This window comes from Atheta coriaria, unplaced genomic scaffold (assembly GCF_025399875.1).
Source record: "Atheta coriaria isolate IRGN ID8LTWV9N9 unplaced genomic scaffold, Caltech_Dcor_3.1 hic_scaffold_8_pilon, whole genome shotgun sequence".
NCBI classification, from domain to species: domain Eukaryota; kingdom Metazoa; phylum Arthropoda; class Insecta; order Coleoptera; family Staphylinidae; genus Dalotia; species Dalotia coriaria.
In genome coordinates, this window is record NW_027045450.1 from 7964391 (window position 1) to 7988106 (window position 23716).

General features: G+C 37.0%; 2 protein-coding genes across 2 annotated transcripts; both read right to left on the bottom strand.

Annotated features, from left to right (window-relative positions):
- Positions 1-160: 160 nt before the first annotated feature.
- Positions 161-2339, bottom strand: LOC135796864 (cytochrome P450 9e2-like). The gene is made up of 4 exons (XM_065308954.1): positions 1874-2339; positions 845-1800; positions 514-780; positions 161-423 (listed from the first exon to the last, which is right to left on the bottom strand). Exons 1-4 carry the CDS (start codon positions 2071-2073, stop codon positions 248-250), a joined length of 1599 nt encoding a protein of 532 aa, XP_065165026.1. The 5' UTR covers positions 2074-2339; the 3' UTR covers positions 161-247.
- Positions 2340-2603: 264 nt separating this feature from the next.
- ens (MAP7 domain containing protein ensconsin) lies at positions 2604-22882 on the bottom strand. Its single transcript, XM_065308953.1, is given in 13 exon segments — positions 2604-3643; positions 3801-3913; positions 4010-4113; positions 4397-4630; positions 4692-5070; positions 5135-5573; positions 6020-6122; positions 6125-6495; positions 6943-7050; positions 7233-7766; positions 8002-8058; positions 8179-8250; positions 22277-22882. Coding segments are annotated over 13 exon segments (2670 nt in total). The 5' UTR covers positions 22419-22882; the 3' UTR covers positions 2604-3629.
- Between the last annotated feature and the right edge of the window lie 834 nt (positions 22883-23716).

Sequence of the window (23716 nt, forward strand, 5' to 3'; positions counted from 1 at the left end):
ATGGCCAATAGGGCCTAAACGGTCACAGTTATGAAAAAACATTACTTAAATATTCGATGCAGAATTAAAAAATTGCAACTTTTAATTTTTAACATAAAAAACGAAAATCTTTGCGCAATCATGTAACTGTAATTATAATAGAATAATAAGAGCAATAATATAAATTTCAAAACAACTTTATTTATGCAAAGTTTTATAATACAAAATCAAAATATAAAATATTTGTATCACAAATAATGATTAATATTCATGGACAAGCCTGACGACGCCGCAAACCAACCCAGAAGCCATTGTCCGGCGCAAATTTCATAGACTTCGTGGATAAGGTGAGTGGCACCGAAGTTTTTTCTATTACAACAGCCTCAAATTTGGACAGGAGATGAATCATCACGATTTTCGTTTCCAGCAGCGCAAAACGAGTTCCTGGCAAGAAAAAATTTACATGAGTAGAGCACTTGAATTGAATTACAGTGATATTTCAGTAGATATTATTAATCTAGCTTTGATACTTACCAATGCAACCTCTAGGTCCAAGTCCAAAAGGCAGGTATGTGTAAGGCAAGATTTTTTTAACGTTCTCGGGTGCGAAACGCTCCGGGTCAAACTTCTCAGGATTTGGAAAATAGCGAGGATCTCGTTGAATCCCACCGGTAGGAATTCCAATACGATCACCGCCTTTAATCGTTACAGGAACTTCGTTAGGATGTATAGGATCAATGGTGAAATCCTTAGTGCAAACTCGATCGATGGCTGAAGCTGCAGGCCATTTTCGTAAGGTTTCTGTAGTTGAATAAGCACATAATCATTAAAAAAATTGCTTCATGTGTTAAGCGAATTATTCAACCTGACAGAATCATGTCCAAGTATTTCATCTCCATAACTTTTTCATAAGTTGGTTTTCCATTAGTTTCTTGCATCAATGTGTGTATTTCTACAAATAGCCTCGATTGAATATCAGGATCAATCGCTAACTCTGTAATGGCACAGTTCAACAAAGCAGGAATGGTATCCAGTCCCGCAAAAAAGAAGATGAAGCATTGGGATGCAATGTCTTCATCGGAAAGTGTAGCCTCCAGTCTCACATCAACTTTACCAACCGCAGATTCCTCAATCACAGAATAGCCATCATCTAACACTTGAGTTTCCTGCTTTTCATGTTTTAGTTTTCCTTTTCTAGCATCCATCAACAATTGAATAACATCCGGTCTAATCACATTGTTCTTTTCTCTATAAGCAAGGCTTTCTTTGATGAGATTAATAAAGAAATCCGAAACATTTTGTGGCAGGACTTTCATATTAAAAAACTTAAAGAGATCCGGTGCAAAATGCGCTAGCATTATTTTCACGCCGCTAAATCCGGTGAAATTCGTCGCGTCCATTCCGTTCCTGTAAAATTCATTCTCTGGGTTCCTTAGTGAATCACATTCCACTCCAAAAGCGCATGTTCCAATAACGTCGTTAGCGTACTTTTTGAAAATGTCACCGAGTTCCACCTCAATCTGTGGTGTTTCAAGACTTTTTTCAAGATGGAATTCGGTAAGGCGTTGAGCACATTGCGACATTAAATCAAACATTGCTTTGATTTTACTGGGAGCAAATGCAGGACTTAAGTAAGCGCGCATTTCACGCCATTCGTTGCCTTTCAGAGAGAAGAGATTTTTATAGTACAAGACATCATACTCGCTACCAACTGAACGGTGGTCGGTGAAGTGATCAAAGTGCTTCACAAGCACGTCTTTGACCAAGTCCAAATCACGGATGTAAAGAGTAGGAGACGTTAATTGGAAGAAACCATTGTAACTACAAAGCAAAATAAAAATACATAACATTGTAAACACCTGTTTAAAAACAATATTAGGAGATGCCTGTTTACCGGTGTTTATCAAAGGCTTTATAAATATCTTCTTGAAAGCCTAGGAAGGACTGTTTCTGCATCATAACAGAATAGAAGTTGCCGAAGATCGGCCATGGTGTATGATGCGGTATCCCTCGTTTACGCCAATAGAATATCGGTTCCACCGCGCATTTGTAAATAAAGTACAGCACCACAAACAACACCAAATACAACCACATGACGCGAGCTGGAGTTTTATACTAAACCTTAAAATAGAGGTGGCTGTTATTTATTGATATCCCTCCATTCACCACTCTATATCCAGAGGGTAACCTTGACTGCTGACTCACTAATGTCCACACTGCAAAAAATGTCTGATCTATTCATAGAATTTCAAAACATACAAAAACGAATTTAATGTTTAAACAAAATTATATAATTCTCTAATTCCCATTCGCATAATATTTAATACAGACATGTTGGATTCTGTCATAGCAACAATGATTAATTGCATTGTATACAATGATAGTTTGGATGTAATATAAGAATTATACGGAGATTTTTAAAAAACTAGGAGGAAAGAAACGCTTATGGATCATCTTTGATGAAATCTTTATTAAAAAATAATCCAGTGATAATCGGTGACTTGAGGAATAATAAATACATGAAATTTGATCTGCCGCCATATTGAACAACAATTTGTCTCATACATTCATCTTCGCGCCAGCGACGTTAACAATCGACTGAACTATATAATATAATCGACCAATTCGTATAAATAAATCTATTAATTTTATTAAGCACTGTTTAACAAGCAATTTTTTACAAGTTTTAGGAATATTCATATTCTCGTTAATAAAGAAATATAGGGTCGAGCGCGCACACAGCGCGCCTGCCGCAATGAAGTGTATGTGTGATTTAAATTTAATACAATTTCTATAATTTTTTAAAATCGCTATCTACCTATCTATCTAGGGACGATTATTCACATTCCGCGCGTGGTGCACGGATAATAACGTCTCATCTTTTGTTATTTATACATCAAGTAGTCGTGTTTCATCTGGTTCGCCCGCCAGTGTGTGTGTGTGTGTGTGTGTATGTGTGTGTGATTAGCTTAAAATTATTGTAACATACGATTAAACATTAGACCCTTTATAAGTGGAACCAACTGCAAACTTCTTGTTATAAAGTGACGACGAATGCTACACTCTACTCGACTTTCTCAACTCAATCGTCGCGCTCCATGAATTTGATCGTGTCCATAATTAAAATGTGTTTAAACTTAATCGCATAAATACAAACATTTTTATACAATTCACATGAATGACAATCAAATGAACGCCGAAAGAGAAACATGCAAGGCGAAGTCGTATCGTTACCCTGACTTGACTAAATATATATATCAACGCGTGCAACATTTGTCAACATTCATTCGAATAAGATGACTAGTAAAGACCGAGCTGGAAGATTGCAGCAACAACGTTTCATCTCGTCTCTCGTCATCAATCTTGATAAAAATCTCAGTCAATGTACCATTATTTAAATACACCTAAATAAAATTGCCGTGTCAAAGCTAGTATTGCACAAACAATGCTCGCACACTATCGTCTCATAATTTAATATATATAAAAAAAAAACAATACTATTAACATGTTATCATCGGCATTGTGAGAAACTCAACCGACGGCAATTCTACAACTCAGGCTGTGCTACGGCTTCCGTCGTCGTTCGCATTCTTTTACAGATAAAAAAATAATCATTTATAAGCACCTAGTGTTTACGAATTCATGGCAACTCACATTAATAAATCTGCAAAAACACAAACATGTAAGAAACGACAATCATCACTAAAACATTCACTATCATCACATGTTCCGCTTCAAACATAAAGTAAATCAAGAAAAGTTTTCATTTTTACTTCCGTGTTTGAAGCGAAAACAATATGGCGGACGGCTGCTCTACTCACCACTCTGTTGGTTGTTGTGTTGCCAAGAATTGTTTGAATTTAAAGTGTCGTCGGTGCTTAGTGTATCGACATTTACAGTATTTGCGTTCTTAAGGGTGGTCTCGACAGGGATGCTAAAAGTAGGTAAGCCACATTAACGTTTAGAGGTACACACATCACACACACACACACACACACAAAGGGTGCGTGTGGCGGCGGAGGGTAATTACATATTGTCGACGGTCTCGATCTCCTTGCCGTTTTTGTGTCCGTTCTCGGAGTTCTCCGAGTTGGAGCCGTTCACCTTCTCGGAGTTCTCAGAGTTCTCCTCAGTCTAGCAAACACAAGACAATCGCAATTTAAAACCTTCGAATGTTGGCGCGGTGTGGTGGAGATGAGAGCGAAAGCATATACATATGAAGACAGCACCAGGTTGGTAAGTAACAAATGAATTTTTATTGATGTGCACACATGAGATATTTGATAAATAAATACAACAAACAAAAATTATATGATTGCGCCCTAAACCTATGAACAATTATTATTGAGAGTGAGAAAATGTTTTGCTGAATGTTTCATGAAATGCTAGGCGTGTGGAGTTAGGAAACATTCGTTACCTGTTGCGGCGTGCTGTTCTTGCCGCGCGTGCGCAGCATGATCGCCTCGACGCGTTTGCGTCGCGCCTCGCGCTCCTTCTCCTCGTGTTCGAGTCGTTTGGCGAGCTCGACCTTCTGCCGTTCGGCTTCTTCGCGCGCCTTGCGGTCTGCCTCTTCCTTGAGGATCTTCTGGCGGTTTTCCTCTTCGCGACGGAGTCGTTCTTCTTCTTCTCGTCGTTGCGTGTCACGAATCGCCTACAAGCATCACATTGTAGTAAAAAACAAAATGGCGACTTAAAATAAAGAAAATTCTTACCTCTTCTAGCCGTTCCTGTTCGGCGGCGCGCATTTGTTCGATCAACAGCCGCTGTTGTTCTTCTTCACGTTGCTGCCGTTCCATTTCGAGCCGGTTCTCTTCCTCAATACGCAACCGCTCCATCTCCGCCTGTCGTTCGGCTTCCTCGCGAGCTAAACGTCTCCTTTCGGCCAAAGCAGCTTTAGCTTCCTCCTCGGTATTGATGCGCACCTTAATCATCGACGCAGTCATATCAACCACTTCCGGTTGTTCACCGTCCGTCGTCACTAGGTCAATGATGGGCGCTGGTGGCGCTTCAACGGGGGCGGCAGCGATGACAGGCAGAGCGGGCGTATCCAATACGTCGTTTACTTTCGTGGGCTCCAAGTCAAGCAATAAACTAAAACATCAAAAATGCAACATCAATCTATAAATTAAAACAACATGGCGGACAGAATACATACTCTACTACAGGAACTTCCTCTTTCCCTTGTGTCTCTGGTTGAAGAATATCCGGCTTCACAACCTGCGTTTCTTCGACAACAACTGGAGCCGGCGGCAGCGGCTGTTGAGGTGCTTGTATTTCTTCAACTGGTTTAGTATTCGCGATACTAACTTCTTCCTGCGTTATAGGTGACGCCACGCTCTTGGGCGTGGTCTCCGTTGGCGATGCAGCCGTTGGCTTCCGCTTGAGTTTGTCCTGCGATTTGACTAAGCTGGACTTCCGCGACTTGGGAAGTGGAGGTTTTGTCGTCTTGTCCGGTGTCGTAGTTACACCAGTAACGGCAATGCTAGCAGGGCGAGGGCGGCGCGGCGCCGCAATCGGCCGCACGCGTAGATTTACTGAACTCGTTACGCTGGTAGTGCTCTGCTGGCTGAGGGCGCTACTCGGTCGCGACGATGCTAGAAACACACACCCAATGCAAAAATTAGCAAAGCGCCACAACATGCACAGTTATTCTTATTATTATTTAAAAATGAGTTGCGAAAAACGTAATCACAAAATTAAAGATAAGCAATTGTTATTCACTTAATAATAATAATGATTAATGATAACCTCACACCGCAAATTTGTAAAAAGATGGTAAAAGTCTTAAAAGATTTAGGAAGGGGTGAACAAAAAAAGGGGAGGAGAATCCTGCACCAATCGTTGTTAATCACACCGATGTTGTTGTTGTTGTTGCCTGTGGAGGCGGAGCTCCAGTGTGTGGCTCTGAAACTTGTGCTCTTACACTAGAAGTACCTTCACCGCAGCAGCAGCAGCAGTTAACTGGGTTATTCACCGCCCCATAGCCTCTCATTGTGCATGTGTGTGTGTTCATGTGTGTGTCAGGTGTGTACGCTCGTACCTTCGTTCAAGCCGCCGGCCGAGTGGGCCGAGGAGGCGTGGCGCTGCTGGCGCAACTGGGTGGCGCGTGTGGCACGCGGAGGCGGCACTGGCCCGCCCCGCCCACCGACAGCTGATGCATACTGCGGCTGTCGGCCTTGCGCAGCGGCCGCTGCGGCGATCCGAACGGCGGCTGCTTACCGACGCCTGCAAGGTGGCTCATGCTGCGACTGACCGCGGCATATTGGGGTTGGGAGTGGTGGTGATGGTGGTGGAGGGGAAGCTCCGAGACGGGCGGCAGCTGGTCGGGCCGCCGGCGCGGCTTCGCCAGCTGGTCTAAGCGCGACATCGAGTAAGCCCTACCTGGTGAGCGCGCGAACGGCTTGCTCGCGCGTCCTCCCGGGGATGCGTCTTTCGTCGGAATGGTCGGCATCAGATCGGTGCGGCGCCGCCCCACGTACCCGCTGACGCATCCCGCCGGCGTCGTCGGCGGCGTACCTGGCGAAAACAACCGAAAATATTGCCCAAATCAACAAACTACGTTCAAACCAAAAATCAAATCAAAATTATACAACCCAATATACAAGCATGCACAGCGCGCACATAACCGCAATTGATTATTATTAACGGACACAAGCTACAACCAATAACATTATTCAACTTTCAAAATAATTTAAAAAAGCAACACAAAAAAAGAAGAAGAGATAAACAAAGCATTCGTGATGAATAATAACAGAATAGTGCGAACTGAGAACACAACTCGACTTCACGCAGAGACAAGAAACAACAGGAACGAACCACCGCCGCACCAACTCATCACAAGATGGCGGCGCGCAGAGCTACGATAACGAAAACTTAACAACGAACATCGACACATCGTTTGCGTTCAACTTTCAACAAAGTAGTATAGAGAATATATAGATGAGAGTGTGTTTTGTAAAATACCGAAATGAGCCGATGAGCTGCGCGTCAAGACATTGTGGTATTGGGCGGGCACCTCCTGTCCGCTACCGCCGAAAATTTCATACATTGACGACGTCATTCGCAGCGCATCTGAAAGACAACAACACCGAAAACCTGCTAGACATCGCTCGCACTCATGACGTTCTGCCAACTGAACTGATAATCTTAGATCCGCAACAGAAATAAATCTCTTGGTGATATCGCATGCATCGATTGAGAGAAAAATAAATAATAAAACTAAAATAATAACAAATTGAACGCAGGATAATTACCTTCGCCTGAACGCTCAAGTCCACCGGCGGACGTAGCGCGCTTCTTACTGCCGCCATCCAGTTCACGTTCGGATTGTCTGCGAGTAAGAGGTGCGCACGCAGCACCAGGCGCACCCGCCGGTACACTACAGGTGATGTTCTGCGTAGACGTGGCACGCCGATGTCCCCAAAACGTACCGCCTTCCGGGGCTGGGTCCAGCATGCGGGGCGTGGATGATCCGAATGCAAACACTAGCGAATGCCTATCGTGACGCTTACGCGCTTCAATCCGCGCCTCGCGTTCCTGGTTACGCCTTAAAATAGCGTCCAATCGATCACGCTCCGCCTCGTTGATGGCGCGCTTGCGCTCTTCGACTTGCTGCCGGCGCGAGTCCTCGCGCACGCGCAACTCTTCAAAGCGCTGTCGTCGCTCGGCTTCCTTCTGTTCCTTGTAGCGCTGAGCCGCCAGCGCTTGCGCTTTGATCTCCTCGAGTTTCTTCTGTCGTTCCTCATTCTGGCGCTCTTTTAGATTCTTTAATCGAATTTCACGGTCTTCTAAAAACATACAAAGACACAAATCACTCACAAAAATCCTCGCACCGGACAAAGCTCGTAACGCACGCGCACAAACAACAAAATATGCAACCACATATACATAACCTGCAAGTTTTTATTTTTAGTCACAATTTTTAGTGTTTAAAAATAAACGGTAAACAAACAACGTTAGAAAATGTTATTGGTTCGATGCACACAAAATGGCGGAGCGGAAATCAACATTAACGGGGTTTACCTTCGTCCAGCGCAGGGGGGTCTGGCCCCACGTACGCAAACCAGTGCATTGTACCACCTAGAAAGATTCGGTTCGCGAAAACACGAAAGATACGTAAACAACTAAAGACGTAGAATGAACGTAGTACTTAGAAAGAAAATATTTATAAAGAAATAAAAATAAAATAAATAAAAATACCCTCGATGTTGTTACGTTCGATTTCAACGGCTCGATACGCACCTCTAGCAGCCGATGATGGACGGGACCCAGCTGCAACACAAGAAAACACACAATCAACACTCATGTTCACTGTTCACACCTTCGTAGATGGATAATTACACAATACGCAAACAAGTAACTAACGAACAAGACCAACGATCGGAAACCAACTGACTCAATTTTCGGTTTATCCGAAAGGCTTCAAAACACCGCAGAGTATGGCGCGTCCGCCGTACAGAAAGAGAGTATTTTTAGATCGCCTATAAATATGTTGTGCTATGCCGGGCATTGCTTTCGACTGCATCGGCGTGAGAATGCATTTCCTCCGCGGACTTCAAGAATCAAACAGTTTCACCTAAGCTAAACTAAAGCAACATTAAACTATGGATGCATCTATAACTTCTAATAATAGGCAATACATAAATAAATATAAAAATGTATGTAAGTATGTCTGTAATTTATAATTACTAAAATTGATTTTGATAAAATTTTCAGGAAATCTTCAGATTACCTAACAGAGAAATGGTGTGACGTTTGGTGGAGAAATTATCACTTGATGAGTGTAAAATAAGTGTAAGATCTATAGTTATCCTACTAATATTATAAATGCGAAAGTCCTGATGTTTGTTACACTTTCACGCAAAAACTACTTAACCGATCATCATGAAAATTTGTACACATATTCTTAGTGGTCCCCGAATGGTTATAGGCTACTTTTTATTTAATAAAAAAAATTACTTTTTAAATAAAATAAAGAAATTGTTTAGCCAATAATACCTCTGCATCTGGCTATTTGACTACTTTAACGCCATCTAGCATTCCAGCAATGAAGCTCAAACCTAAGTACTATAGTACCATCACACTGTATTATCACACTGTATTACCGACAGCTACGTCAACATCAAATCCAATTGACTACACTATGGAGACTGTACACTATACTTCCATAGACTATACTTTCAGCCATTTTAAACTTCCCGCCATTCTACTTCATTGTTACTTCTTTTGCGACTACAGACGCGTACGGAAGCAACTTCATTATTTTAGATATTCGCGAGCGAAGCCGCGGGTTAAAGTTAGTACTATATAAAACAAAGTCTTGTTAGTTACAGCCTTTATAACTCATGACTGGCTGAATGGATTTTGATGCTCTATGATTTTTTGGATTCGTCGAAGTCCCGAATAGCAGAATAACTATTAAAGTATCAAAAATTATATCTTAAAGGGTCTTAAATGAGGGATGAAAATTAGTATAGAGGTTAAATCATAGTTATAGTTAAATAATTGAATCTTAGATGGCGTTAAAGTGCATTATTAACATTTCACATTTATTTTAAAATAAAATTGCTAATATTATTGATGGAATCAACACATACTGTGTCTTGATCATGAAAGTAAAAATTATAAACATTTTTACTAAAAATTTCAAGAAAAAATGGTAGTTGTAAAATATAAACACAGATGGCGCTTAAGTGGAGTCAGTTTATAATAGTTAGTTTACAAAACAGTGATAAACACCGTGATGGTTTCCAACAATAGCCGCCACAAAGCCATCTTCACTTCACTACAAATGTCTTCGCATGGGCGTTGTCATCGAAACAATGAACACATACAAAACAACACAACTTATGATTGTCACGGTCCAAATGCGGCGAATGGATAATTGCGGCGCGCACCTTACGGTCTGAATCTTTACCTACGTTCGAACGTTTATGTTGCTCACGTGCGCCAATACAAATTAAATAACTGTACGCGGAGAGGAGCGAAGACAGAGGTGTGTGTGTAGATCACTCGGTGCGTGCCTACACATTCCAGCAACGACCTTGAGTACACCTTAAACACGACTACAAAAATTTATCTATTTTTTATTCAATGTTACCGACACACAAGTGCATAGCATACGTTTCTATTTCCAACGCTTTTCCACATGATCTACTCTCAAAGTCCAACGCAATGCGCATGCTAATCGGTAATCTTCTCGGCAGCCAAAAGGGCCATTAAAATTCCTCATTAGAAACTACGGAAAACTCTGCGTCAACGGCGAATAAAAATAAATAAAGCGCAGCGCGATTGGCAATTAGCGATTTCAATTTGTCATGTGCGTACTCGCGCGCGCCACGGATAATAAACTCGCTTATTGTGGCATTCGCGCCTGTTGATTTCTAATTATTAAGTGTAGGTAATTACTTGACCAACATACACTCGCATCGGATAAATTACACGTGGAAATCACGGAACTGCATTATATAGCCGCACGGATAAAAATCAGTGACGCCACTGTGTACGAAACAACGCCATCTATGAGTATTTCTTCAAAAAATATTTATAATTTAAGAAAAAATAGTTTTTCAGTCAAGGTAATTCAAAGTTGAACTTAAGAATCACGAAAGTGTATTTTATAGCAAATCAAATAAAAACCAGTGACGCCACTGTTTACAAAACAACGCCATCTATGAATATTTTTTAAAAAATATTTAAAATTATATAAAATAATAATGACTATTATTCCAGTCAAGGTAATTCAAGGTTGAACTTGAGAACCATCCTCGCGCATCATAAAAAACGAACCAAAATAGAAATGCAACAAAAAACGAAAAGGAAACGTCAGAGTCACGATGCGAAGGTCGATAGCGAGTGACAATCGTCATCCATCGCCATAATAGAACTCTCACTTGTATGCAAAAAAATCTAAAACGTTCCTCAAACATACCGAGTGCAGCAATAATAATAATAATTAGTCATATATACAAGGAGTGTTTTATAATGCGTTAATCCGTTACGTCGAAATTGTGTAAACAAAATTAAATATACAGAGTGTTTTACAAAGTATTTAATCAAACCAATGTTATTTTTAAAATTATTTTCGAGTATATGATAACCCGACCACCAGACATGACTTAAGTCAAGTAGGCTTAAGTCAAAATCACAGCCGAGTATTGAACGCACGAAAGCTAAAAATCACGTCATTCGTAATACAAACAAACCACAATAAAATTAATACTTAAAACTTGACTTAACTTAAGTCATACTTGGTCACAATCACAATAATTCTCTTTTAATCTTTTTTTGTTCTTACCTAAGCCACCCCTTCTGTGATTTTCAGTTAATTCACGTAATTTACGTTTATCCTGATACAAACTGACATTCTCACGCGGCAGAGACAAAATCAACATATCCCGGAGATGCGCCAGCTCCAAGCTGGGAATGCCATGCTGCACCGTTTCAGAAGCCATCATTACTTAACCTCACAAACGCACAAACATGCTTCTAGCATTATTCAAACACACTTAAACCTTCAGTAAAGCAAGAGTACTGTATATCCGACTTGAGTCGAGTCAAGTGTCACACTAAACTTAAATATTAATCAGCTTGGCGCGCACACAATTCACAGCACGTCTGACCACAGTAGCGATTTTAACACTTCTTGATAAACACAAACCGAATGCAAACAGTGCTTAATATTTTAACACTTTACACAAAGAAAAAAATTAAACTTTAAGAATCACATTTTAAAATGTAACATTTAAAAAATTTTAATTTTATTTTTTGCGTTTGCTCACTTGACTAGTCAATATATAAGTGTAGACAACATACTTTTAAGTATAGGTAATTTGCAAGTGTAATGCATGAGGTTTTCCAGCGGAATGCGAAAACGACCGGCGCGCGATTATGAAGCAAGGCGCCTCCTCTCGACACCGCACACCGCCGCACACGCTCAGAAAATGTTTACAACTGTTTAGAACTTATAACATCGAGCGCGTTTATTCATTCGTAATAATTTGTGCTTGCTTGCCGTTCGCAACACGACCACGACAACGACATCTATTGTACTCGATTACGAATCGAACTTGTCGCGCGTCATTCGCTTATGTTATACATGTAATTTCGTACACTATTAGGCAGTATATATAGTGTACAGACAAGTCGGAGGAGATAAGATAAGGTTTAGTGTACTGGAAAAATATATTTCAAATTTTTCCATGTTGCGGTTGTTAACTTTATTTATAATGAATTTTAAGCTTTATAAACGAATTTATTTAAGAATGAATGAAGATTTTATTTTGTTTATTATTATTTCTATTTCTAACGTAAAAGGTTAGGTAGTTGGTTGCAAATGCGGATAATTGTGCAAAACCAATTTGTCATCGATGACTATGGCCGCTATGGGATGTTTACGTCGGGCGTGAACAACCGTTGCAGTAACGATAAAGTTAGAGATTAGTTAATTTCTATTTATTACATTTTGGTGGCACGTGCTTAATATAAACGTAAAACACGTCGGACTATTTGTCACCGAGTGCGTGTCTAATTACTAGTATTGCTCAATTGCCAAAACTAATTTTATACAATGTGTTCGTGCAATTTTAAGAAAATAAATATTGAAAATGTAAATTTGGCATGAAAAAGATAACTGTATACAGCTTTCAATATAATACGATATTGAATAATATCCCAAAAAATTAGAAGAAGAAAATCAAGTTTAACAGCCGTGTTTTGCATTTTCTAGAGTTTATGAAAAAAAAAAAGAAAGAAAAAATTGTTGAACATGCATCTCAATAAAGACGATCTTCACATTTTTTGCCCTAAAAATAACTTAAAACATACGTTTTTTATTTTAGATATTTCCGTGTTTTTCAAGCAAAAATCCACAAAATCCCGCAAAATTCCACCAAAATCGTCTGAAAATTGCACGCTAATTAAACAATTTTTCTAGTTTTTATTGAAAAACTTGATATAAATCTATATTTAGCCTACCGTTTTGTCCCATTCACAACACACAAGTTGATACAAACATCAGCTGGAAACTACCACAATTCAAGCATTAAAAAAACTACTCTACTCGTCTTAGGTCAAGAACGCACTTAAGTCGGTTTAAATAATCTACGCGCACATAAAAGCGCACGCATATGTTATCAAATTAAAAAAGAAATTACACGCATTTTAAGGTCAACAAGCGCACTTCTTCCGCAGCACCAGAGAAAAAAATTGCAACTCACAAAATTCACCTTCAATAAATTACTACATTATTACATACGACTACATATTATTACTATGTTTGCTCCACATATGTTTACCTAATACGCTGTGCTGTTGACCCGGTTAAATTAGATTCGTTTTCGGTTATTACAGGGAAGTTTATCGATTGACCTACACTACACTACAACACACATATTCAAACAAGGATGCCATGGAAAACATCCTTTAATCAAAAAAACAAAATATTCAACGTTAATTTATTGTTACACACACCTCTCCACATTAATTACAAATAGGTAGAAATATTACGCAAGTAGGTAACATTCGCAACATTCCAACGCATCTTTCCACTCGCGCAACGGCCGCTGTGGCGTAATCGTTAATATAATAAACAATTAGAAAGGCGTCGAATGCCTTTTACACCTGTATGCAAAATTTACAATATAATAATAATTATAATTAGATAATGTGCGCGATACGTATCGAAAAAATTTAAATCGTTTATTATTAGATATATACAATCAGCATTAAATTAACTCGCGCATTGTTTCGTTATTAATATTTCTACAAATATTTATCCACGCTGTTTGGGCGCATAAATTGTTGATATAAGTTGATATTTACACGTTTCACCAACGGTGCCGTGTTTTATTGTCATGCATTGTTGGATATCGTGTGTATCGTGCGCATGATACAAGTTATTCCTAGAAAGCTCTCTTCATGCTTGCGATATGAACAAAAAATGAAAGAAAAAAAATAAAGAAATAAAACATGGAGGATTTATGTTTTATGGAGAAACGATCCAAATATTTTGCATTCCATAGGAGTATAATACGTGGACAAAGTTTTCAGAGCAAAACAAAGGAAAATGTGATAAACATTGAGTAATATTTTAAGTTTTTCTTGAATATTGAACTTTATCCACGGTAGTGAATAAAGAATATTCACCAAAAATTAATAAAGTATTTTAAAATGAATTAAAATTTTATTTTGGACAAAATAATAATGTTTTAAGTATCAAGTGCGTTAAACGACACTTTAACCACGAGTGAAATCAATCGAGTGTTTAATATTGGTTAGCAACGTAATGCTAAGACTATTTTTTCTTCTTCCACTCTATTTCAAGGTTTAAATGTTTTCTATTTGAACTCCATCATGTGACTAAAGTACTTTAGTCACGGCTTTGGCTTTGAATCAACGTTCAATTTACCGTTTCAGTAAAAAGCGCAAAAGATGAAAGTTTTTCATTAAAACAAAAATATTTTAGGGCCGTATCATATAAAATAACAACTTAATTACATCCCGAATTAAATAAACTTAAAAAAGACAACTTTATAACGTTTCACCACATGTCCTACCATGGATAAAACACGAAACTAAACGAAAACCCAGCTCTCCGCAACTTCATCGCAATGAAAAAGGCGGAAATGTTTAAGTTTAATGCTTGATCCATGTTCCAATTAATAACAGCGTTGTAAAGTTACACAGCGATTGCGCGCAGCTCACAAAAGACGCAATTATAACCAGCTAATTATGAGTAATTACGTGCAGAAAGTCTCTGCGCGCGCAGTGCGCAAAAGAATCAAATCACATCAAATCGAGCGGCGGTTTCTTGCTCAAGCGATTATTATGACATTATCGCAAAATTTAATTAGATATATGCCAGTGCCAGTTAATAACGATCGGATTTCTGAAACGGCTTCAAAACTCACCGATGTCTTGTCTTGACACCGTTTTGTAGCGCCGCCGCTGGTATCGCTTGCGACACGGAAAATTAAATTGAAAGCGAGGTGAGGCGAGAGCATCACAGAGTGAACAATTGCGCGCGCCACGAAGGAGAGATAATGACGATTGCAAAACGGCGAATTAAAAAGACATTTTCCTCGTGTTTCAGGTTACTTTGCGCCTTTGCCGAGGTTTAATGTATCAACCAAGTGGTTTATAATTGTTATTATTTAAACGAAAAATACACACGCAGAGTAAAGTAACCCTGGAATGTTTAAAAATTCAAAATTTGTTCCTAAAACATCAACGATACCAAAAACAACAATAATAATGATAATAATAGTAATAATAAAAAAACCTGTGTTGTGCCACTTGTTGACTTTCTATTATTGTTGTTTTTAGTATGTGTCACCTCCAAGTGACATCAAATCCTTATAGAAACAACAGATGTAGTTATAAACATAAAAATTCATCGCTTATTTTAATTGACAAGATTAGAATAGAAAAAAACGATGTGGATCTAGACAATTCTGGCGAAGGTTAAACAAATTAGACTGCTTCAACGTGCGGAACATTCGAAGAAAAAAATTTACAGCACTCTGCTAAAAACCACAGTAACCATATTTAAATATAGATTATCACTGGAAGATTAACCAGTAGGCAAAACCCTAAATATTTCAAAAATATACCAAATTCTCTTAATTTAACACCCTGTATATAACTATTTCAGATATTTTAATATTATTATCTTATTCCAAACCAAGATAAATTCAAAAATATAAAAATCATTAAAATCTATCCAGCCGTTCTTGAGTTATACATGGTGTAACTAACACAACTATCTTTTTCTTTAATAATTTCTTACAAACACATTGTATATTCACAAGTGCCATTACTTATATAATTCAGAATGGCAATTTGATTCTGCAGGCGTCGATTGCGTTTACGCTCGCATCCATTCGTTGTGGAAAATCCAATTTTCTTCTGTGACCGAACCAACAAGTCGCGCATATTACGTCAGCGTGATAAAAATCGAAAGTCAAGCTAACGTGACTAACGGCGTTTTCTTTCATCTGCGCGCCGGCGATTCGCAATTGTATTGTTTTACTTATTCAAACATTATTAGTGCCTAATCATAACAAAATTAACTCGCTTGTTAAACAATACAAAAACAAGAAAGAAAGCTGCGTGAATTTAATTTTTACTCAAATTTTGTTACCTGTTAAGTTTCTGTGTGCTTTAAAGTAAAACTGGAACTGTACTCGACAAACCAAATTAACAGCTTTCTATCAACAGTAATACATGTATTACTGAAAAAATTTCTTTGAGTAATGTTCACCTTGTACGGTTAACAAAAGAAAAATGTAGCCATGTATGTATGGACGAGTACTTGGACTTGACTTGAAGTGCTTACTTCTTACAAATGCAAAGGAGTCGCATCGCATGCATTTATTATATGGTCGAACGCGAAGAGTCGAAGCATCAATTAAACATGCCGTCCACTCCCAGTTCACCGACTGTTATGTACGAGTATGTCCACAGAGTACAACAGAATAGTATAATAGGAAGAGTGTCGTCGGCTTTGATTTGAATGACTCACGATAATTTATGGAATATTATCCAGTTGAGAACATGTTTATTGGGAGTTTATTGTTGTGTTCGCGGTTTGCAAATTTTTATTTTGTTTTATTCGTCAGATATTTTTATTGGGCGATTAATTTTTCCGTTATAATTTGATAGGCACCACTTTTAATTTTATTGACGTACGTAACTTACTACACGTGTAGCACTGACTTCCCCCACCAGTATTTGCGGGTACCTGATATAAAAAAGTGGGCGTAGTGGAGCCTTTTACCTTTTCACGGTTTCGAGACACGAAAAGTGGCATTTTAGTCACGGATGGCCTATTTTTAAGTATTTAAGTACTTTAGTCACGGGATGGAGTTTGCGCCTGCGTATTTGCCAGTAGTGTGCAAACAAAATTCGAAGTTTTACAATATAAAACTTCAACTACAAAAACCTTAATGTGAAAATAGATTAGAATTTAAAAAACAACGATAAAAGTTGCTAAAGTGCCGTTTAGTGCACTTGATACTTAATATACTAAAATCTTGTTGGTGTTTTTAGTAATACCTCAAAAACTATCAAAACTATAGACACAATAACTGCAAATTTTTGATATTATGTTACAATGGTTGCATATATTACATTGACCGCACAAAAAATATTTTATTATGCTTAAAAATAAAACGAAAATTATTAAAACAAACAGAGCATGATGACATGATGAGCACGACCTGCACACCGCTCGACAACTCATTGAAAAAACAACATGACCGAATTACGCAAAACAAACAAAACAAAAAATAAAAATTCCAAGCCACCAATCAAAAACAAACAAAAAAAGAAGAAACATTAAATTGATGTACTCGTACCTACACATCAACTAACTAATAACTACGAATACACTTAAATTACCACTGCATTCTTCATTACCTTCATCTAAACATAAAAAGAAGCAATTATCCTGCTGCAGGACGGACGCATCGCAAGTAGGTGACTATGACGCGCGATCGTAATCGACGAACATGAAATCGCAATCGGACGCTATTCATCAAATCGCCTGTTATATTACGCGTACAAAACGCGCGTTTTTTAGGCGAGCCCGGCGCGACTGACGAGCCAACAGCCAACTTTTGTAACGGTAAAGCTACTGTCGCGGTATCATCCACACACATACACACAAACAGAATATCCGACCGCAATATTAAACATTTGCAACAAAAAACATCAACAACGACTACTCAGATTACACACCTAGTCGTAAACACATTTCATATTCGTGTAATCGCTCCACCACAACTCAACAACATTACATTACTACACTACTAGTAATTTGCTACCGTTTTATTTCCAATCAGAAATAGAATTTTTTCAAAAAACAATTTTTACGTAAATTTCTGTTCATAACGATATCCAACAATGCGGAACACAGCAAAGGAGAAAACGTAATCGAATAACAATTACACTTTACGTGAAACACAAACAAAAACCACGATTCATATCAAATCCAATGTGACTTAAGCTACAAAACGTAAAAAAATATAACAAAAAAAAACGCATAACGGATGTGTATACCGGCACGCGCACAGAGTTAAATCAAACCTGCCAATATTACAAGCGTAAGCGCAAGCGCAGGCACAAGCGACTTAAGTAGAGCGTGCAATTTGTTCATAAGAATATAACGATAACTATAAGTTAGACCCGAGCGAAAAACACAAGACACAAGACATCAAGCAAAGTCATAGTCATCTAGTCGAGGCGGTGCAAGAAAGAAGAAGACTTTTTATGCAAACATCTATCACTAAAATTGCAGCAGCACGCCGACGAGCGTGTTGTGTTGTGTGTTTGTTGCTGGCTGGCTGATGGTGGCGACTCACTCAAACCAGAACAAAGTTGTTTATATTTAAATCGTGACATGGATTACGCTTCGAATAAATTATTTCTGGTCGCCTACACTTGAGTGCCACGACTTGCAATACTCGTTTGGAACATTGTATAAATTACTAAGTTATTGCGTTTAAATCTGCATCAGGCTATTGTTAATCAAGAGCAAGAGCAAGTTCAAGATTTAAAATAATAAATTTTAAGTTACTTCGGTCAGAAAGTGAGATTTAGAGATGTTTTTTGAGAAATATTTTAAGAAAAATAAATTACGGTTGTTAAATTTGTGTTTATGTTCGTTATAAAGCAGAAAATGAAGTAAATATTAATGATTTTTAAGAATTAAATTAAAATTTAGAAAAATATTAAATTGACCAATGCTTTGAGTTGCGGTATAAGTACCGAACATATTCCTATACGAATAAATGCATCAATAACTAATATTTTACTTAAAAATTATAAAAAATTGAAGTATTAAAGTTATAAATCAAAAATGAGCAAAAAATTAAATGAACCAATGCTTTGATTTGCAGTATAAGCACCGAACATATGTAAAAATACATAAATCCTATAATAACTCACACTTTACTTAAAATAAAAACAAAATTACTTTATGAAATTAACAAAACCCAAAAATCAAATTAAATTAGAAATTAACAAAAATAAATAAAAAACCTATGGTTTGACTTCCGGTATAAGTACCGAACATACACAATATATTTAAAAACGCAATTATTTTATGAAATGAATCAACGTAGACGCATTCTCAAACTGAATTCTGACTCAAGTTGAGCAGCACTGCAGCAAGTCCATTCGGTCCAAAGACCGAGTGAAAGTTCCGGGATGCCACGCTGCCACCACTCGTCCGCATTAAAACCGCACCGACCGCCACGTGCATCTCTTCTCATCGATGCAACGCCACGCACATCATCAAAGCGCCGAGAAATAAGAAATCGATGCGATGATAATATCCGCATCTTTCTTCATCACAATCATCATAATAATAAAACTAATAAAGTAATGCAATAAAACCACACGTAAATAATAAAAATAAAAATATTAAATTTACAACTTGAGAAGAAAAAAAAGAAAGCATTTTCTCAAAATAGTATCTATAATATCTACATTTTGGCACTGTATAATTAATTAATAAATAATGAATAACAACAAATACGCGTCAAGTGTTTAAAGTGTTTAGCACTCTTCAAACTTTCATTTTTGCAAAACCGCTAAACACAACTTCCCATATTTTTTATCTTCTCATTATAATTTCGTTTTCGTCGTCGTCGTTTTTCTGCTTCACTCTCAGAGCAATCGGGCAATTAAGTTTCGCAATCTTGTTCTGCAGCCAGCAGCAGCCGCCAGCACAACTCATGCTAATTTAGCAAATTTTATAACACGTTATTGCCTTAATGCAAAAGCCGACTTTTCATTCAATTGAGATACGACGGATGATTACACCTATTCATAGTGTATCCATATCCATCTATTTTATAATAGACATCAATGCAATCGCCATCAGTCGAGTCATTAAAACAAAATTGCATTATTATTATTTATTGATTCATGTAACAAGTTTCTAATTTCGCTTTTAAATCTTTACATTGAGATATGATACAACAACAAATTAAATTCTATTCAATTATATTTTACTAGTTTCGTCCTCGTAAGTTTAATAAAAATGGAAAAATTTTTATTTTCTTGTTTAAAACCTCGATTTTCATCAATAAAATTCGTAATTTTATGTTTAAAAACATGAAAAATGCTAATAATGCCATCTAGGATTCAATTATTTAGTTATAACTATGATTGAATCCCTATATCAACTTTCATCCCTTATTTTGCACCCTTAAAGTAATAATTTTTATATTTTAATCGTTATTCTCTTATTCCAAACAAAACAAATCCAAAAAATCATAAATCACCAAAATCTGTCCGGCAGTTCTTGAGTTATAAACGTTGTAACTAACATTTTATATATACTTTTAATTATTTCATAAAAAAACACATTTAATTCCTATTTTCCTAGCTTTTACTTTTTAATATCTCCTTACATATTCCGTTCCTTGGTTTTTTTTTGTCTATGCACCATAATGTCGTCCGTATTGATTTTATCATTAGAACCCAACATTTAAGCCAACCAACCAAGTGCAAATATCACCCCCAAGCCCATAATGTCACATTACATCCAATGCTCGCCACCAGATGAAAGCATTTACTAATTTACGACCTCATTACTCAAGGAATACTCATTTTCGCGCTTAGTTTTTATATCCAAGTACAAGTAGAATGATTGATAAACGTTTGATGTACGTGGTCACTAGTCTACTGTAAACACATTAAAAAGGTTGAGGTCATTGAATGATCGCATGAATGTTGAAAACAATACATTGTCGCTGCCAACGGCGCAATTAAACATTACATTTTTACACCACACCACACACTACGAGTATTTCGGGATTGAAATTATTTTGATAACTTGCGCAAGAATATAAAATACGAAAAAATAATAAAAACCGTGATTATGGTAGCATGTTCGTGTGAATAATTGGCGGTGAGCGTCTTCGCAGGTCAGTGGATCGACGTTTCAGGCCGAAAAAAGAAATAACGTCAATTGATACACACCTTGCATGACTGTGTTATTCGAGTGTTTGGAATACAATTCCGCGTTAAAAACAAACAAGAAACAAAAAGCATACGAGTACTTAAATCTGAAACTGGAATATTTGACTAACAAAAACAAAAGGTGCTAATTATAATCAACTTCCCCAGCAGACTATATTATTTATATCTGTAATAATAAACTATAGTTAAGGCACATTTACGTGCTGTTAACAAAAATAACTGATAAAATTGTGTAATTAAAAAAGTATTTGGAAACGATTTAATTTATTCGAATATTTTTATGAAATTCGCAAAAAATAAATCAAATTTCAATTTAAATTGTTTATAACTATTTGTGTACTTGTTTAATAAATAAAATATTTGCGGAATTAGATCAGAATTTAACTGAGATGTACTTTAGATAAAATCAGAGCGTTAATGCAAGTAATTTCCGAGTAATTAATTAAAATCTAAATTAATTCATGTACTACTTAAGGATTATAAAAATTCCATGTAAAATGTTTACTCTTTGATAGATAATTTGAAAACTAAGCAAGTTATAGCTATAATTTCTTCAGATTATTATTTGTTACTAAATTCTTAATAAAAATGTACAAAGAAATTTTTGATAACATATCTTTATCAAAAGTTATAAACAAATTTCTACCAATTTCCAAAAAAATAAGAAAATGAACTTTAATTGATAATAACTTTTTATATAATATTCCAATCAACAAAATTTCAACGTTAATAAACCCAGAATCTAATACAGAAATTATTCTGAAACAATCATAACTCTAATCCTAACAGTTTTCGAGTAATTCAATAAAAACTTCTAACACTACCACAACTATACCGAATATTTATTTCTCTCACGCCACGCAAACTCGCCGCGTCTATACATAAAATTTGCACAATATTGACCTTTAGGTGTGTATGTATACTATGAGCTATTCGGCGCGATAAGCAAACTTCTATTATTATTCCCATTTCGTCTGATGGACTAGTTTGCTTTGCTAAATTCGTAAATTAACGAATTCACCGATTCACACTTCGCACGCTTTGCTGATTTGGAGCAAAACGACTTCCAACTCCGCACACACAACCACACACCAACAAAAGTGGCACACATAATAAATTCAATATACAACTAAATATAGAATAACTCGTATGCATTCGGCTCAAAAATGAAACAATTATAAACGAATTAACACACACAAAAACCAGAAACATGAAATCTGTTTGTTTTATGCATCCAAGCATAACTGCAACAATTCTTTTCTCTTCAATTTTATCGAAATTTTATTTTTATTATTTTAAAACTTACATATCCAGACATTGCCCATCGGCGCCACCTGTAGCAGCCTCGCATCGAAATCCAACCCGGCGAGATCCTCCTGCAGGCGCGTAATGTCCATCGAGAGGGCCCGCTCCGGCACGAGAAACATGTGGTCCGTGACGGTCAACATATTGGCCACACCACCACGTGCGTAATAAATATTCGTAGTCAATAATAAAAATATTATTACACTCCGCACCTAATCCTGTATTCAGTCCGGTATGGCGATTGCCAACACGCGATTGGCATCGACTACCGAAACGCCGACCGAAAATAACTCGGTACATGTGTTGCAATCGGCAACATTTCACAAAATGTGCATTCAATTAATACTCTATATTCTCATATTAACAGCCACACACGCAAATTTTTATATAATCGCACAGATTTAAACATAAACAACACAAGTATTATCAATGTTGAGTTTGCAGCTGCGTAGAATTAATATATTGATAGGAGTAGAGGCGATCGTATGTGGTGTGTATCATTGCGTTTTTATTTTAATTGGTGATGTGAACTATATTTATTATCGCGCAACGCGGCAGGATTAACGCGACGGACAACCGGCTGCGACGAGGAGAGGCGCGCAACTGAAAACGCGACTCGCGGCCGGCGATGAAGTCGAACACACGCAACTCGTAGCGACTCATACTCCAAAAGTTTGTGCTTCATGGTGGAAGCGCGACCGGCAGAGTATACAGCGCATATCAGCATAATATTTGCCTTGTTGGCGTTGGCTGGACGCATCAACTTGACCAACATTGAGTAGTGTAACAAGTGTAACTTGTGATAGAAAATTAATTAAACTAAATTAAATATTTTTTTAGTTTTAAATGAATATTTTCAGATGTTAAATTATATTTAAAAATCTGTTTGTACGTCTTGTTGGCTTGAATTAATTATTTATGTTTATAATTCTGTTTTGATAATACAAATGTATGTGAATGAAGTGTCTGTAGTTTATTTTTTTGAGAAAACAAAAATATTTATAAAAAATATTAAATGTTCAGTATTGTAAATTATATAATAGGTACCTTTGAGAAATTTATTCCAAAAATTTATCTTGTAGGCGTAGTAGTCGTAAACATTATTGTAAGTATTCTATTTTCGGAATGCAAGGCAAAAAATCATTTTTCGTGCGTTGTAACTAGTTTTTATGAACTGATACAATTTGTGTGCAAAAATCATACAATATTTTCGGGCCGTCCGACAAACGTTGTAACTACAAAGATATTGTTTTATGAACTGATTTTTTATACAATTGTATTTTATTTTATTTGTGTGATAATAATGCATTCGCTGTACTTTTAATTAATCAGAATAACTAGCGTAGTCTTTTTGCACTACTTTCTGAATCAGGTTTTTCAATTATCATTTGTGCCAACAAGAAACTTGCGATTTTTTTAGTTTAAATTCTGTTTTTTATAA

What these genes read in the sequence shown, in the direction of transcription:
- LOC135796864 (XM_065308954.1), bottom strand. Translation starts at nt 2,073, where the DNA reads ATGTGGTTGTATTTGGTGTTGTTTGTGGTGCTGTACTTTATTTACAAA. An exon ending in AAAGCCTTTGATAAACACCG is followed by an intron (nt 1,801 to 1,873) that starts GTAAACAGGCAT and finishes TTTGCTTTGTAG; the next exon opens with TTACAATGGTTTCTTCCAAT. An exon ending in CTTGGACATGATTCTGTCAG is followed by an intron (nt 781 to 844) that starts GTTGAATAATTC and finishes ATTCAACTACAG; the next exon opens with AAACCTTACGAAAATGGCCT.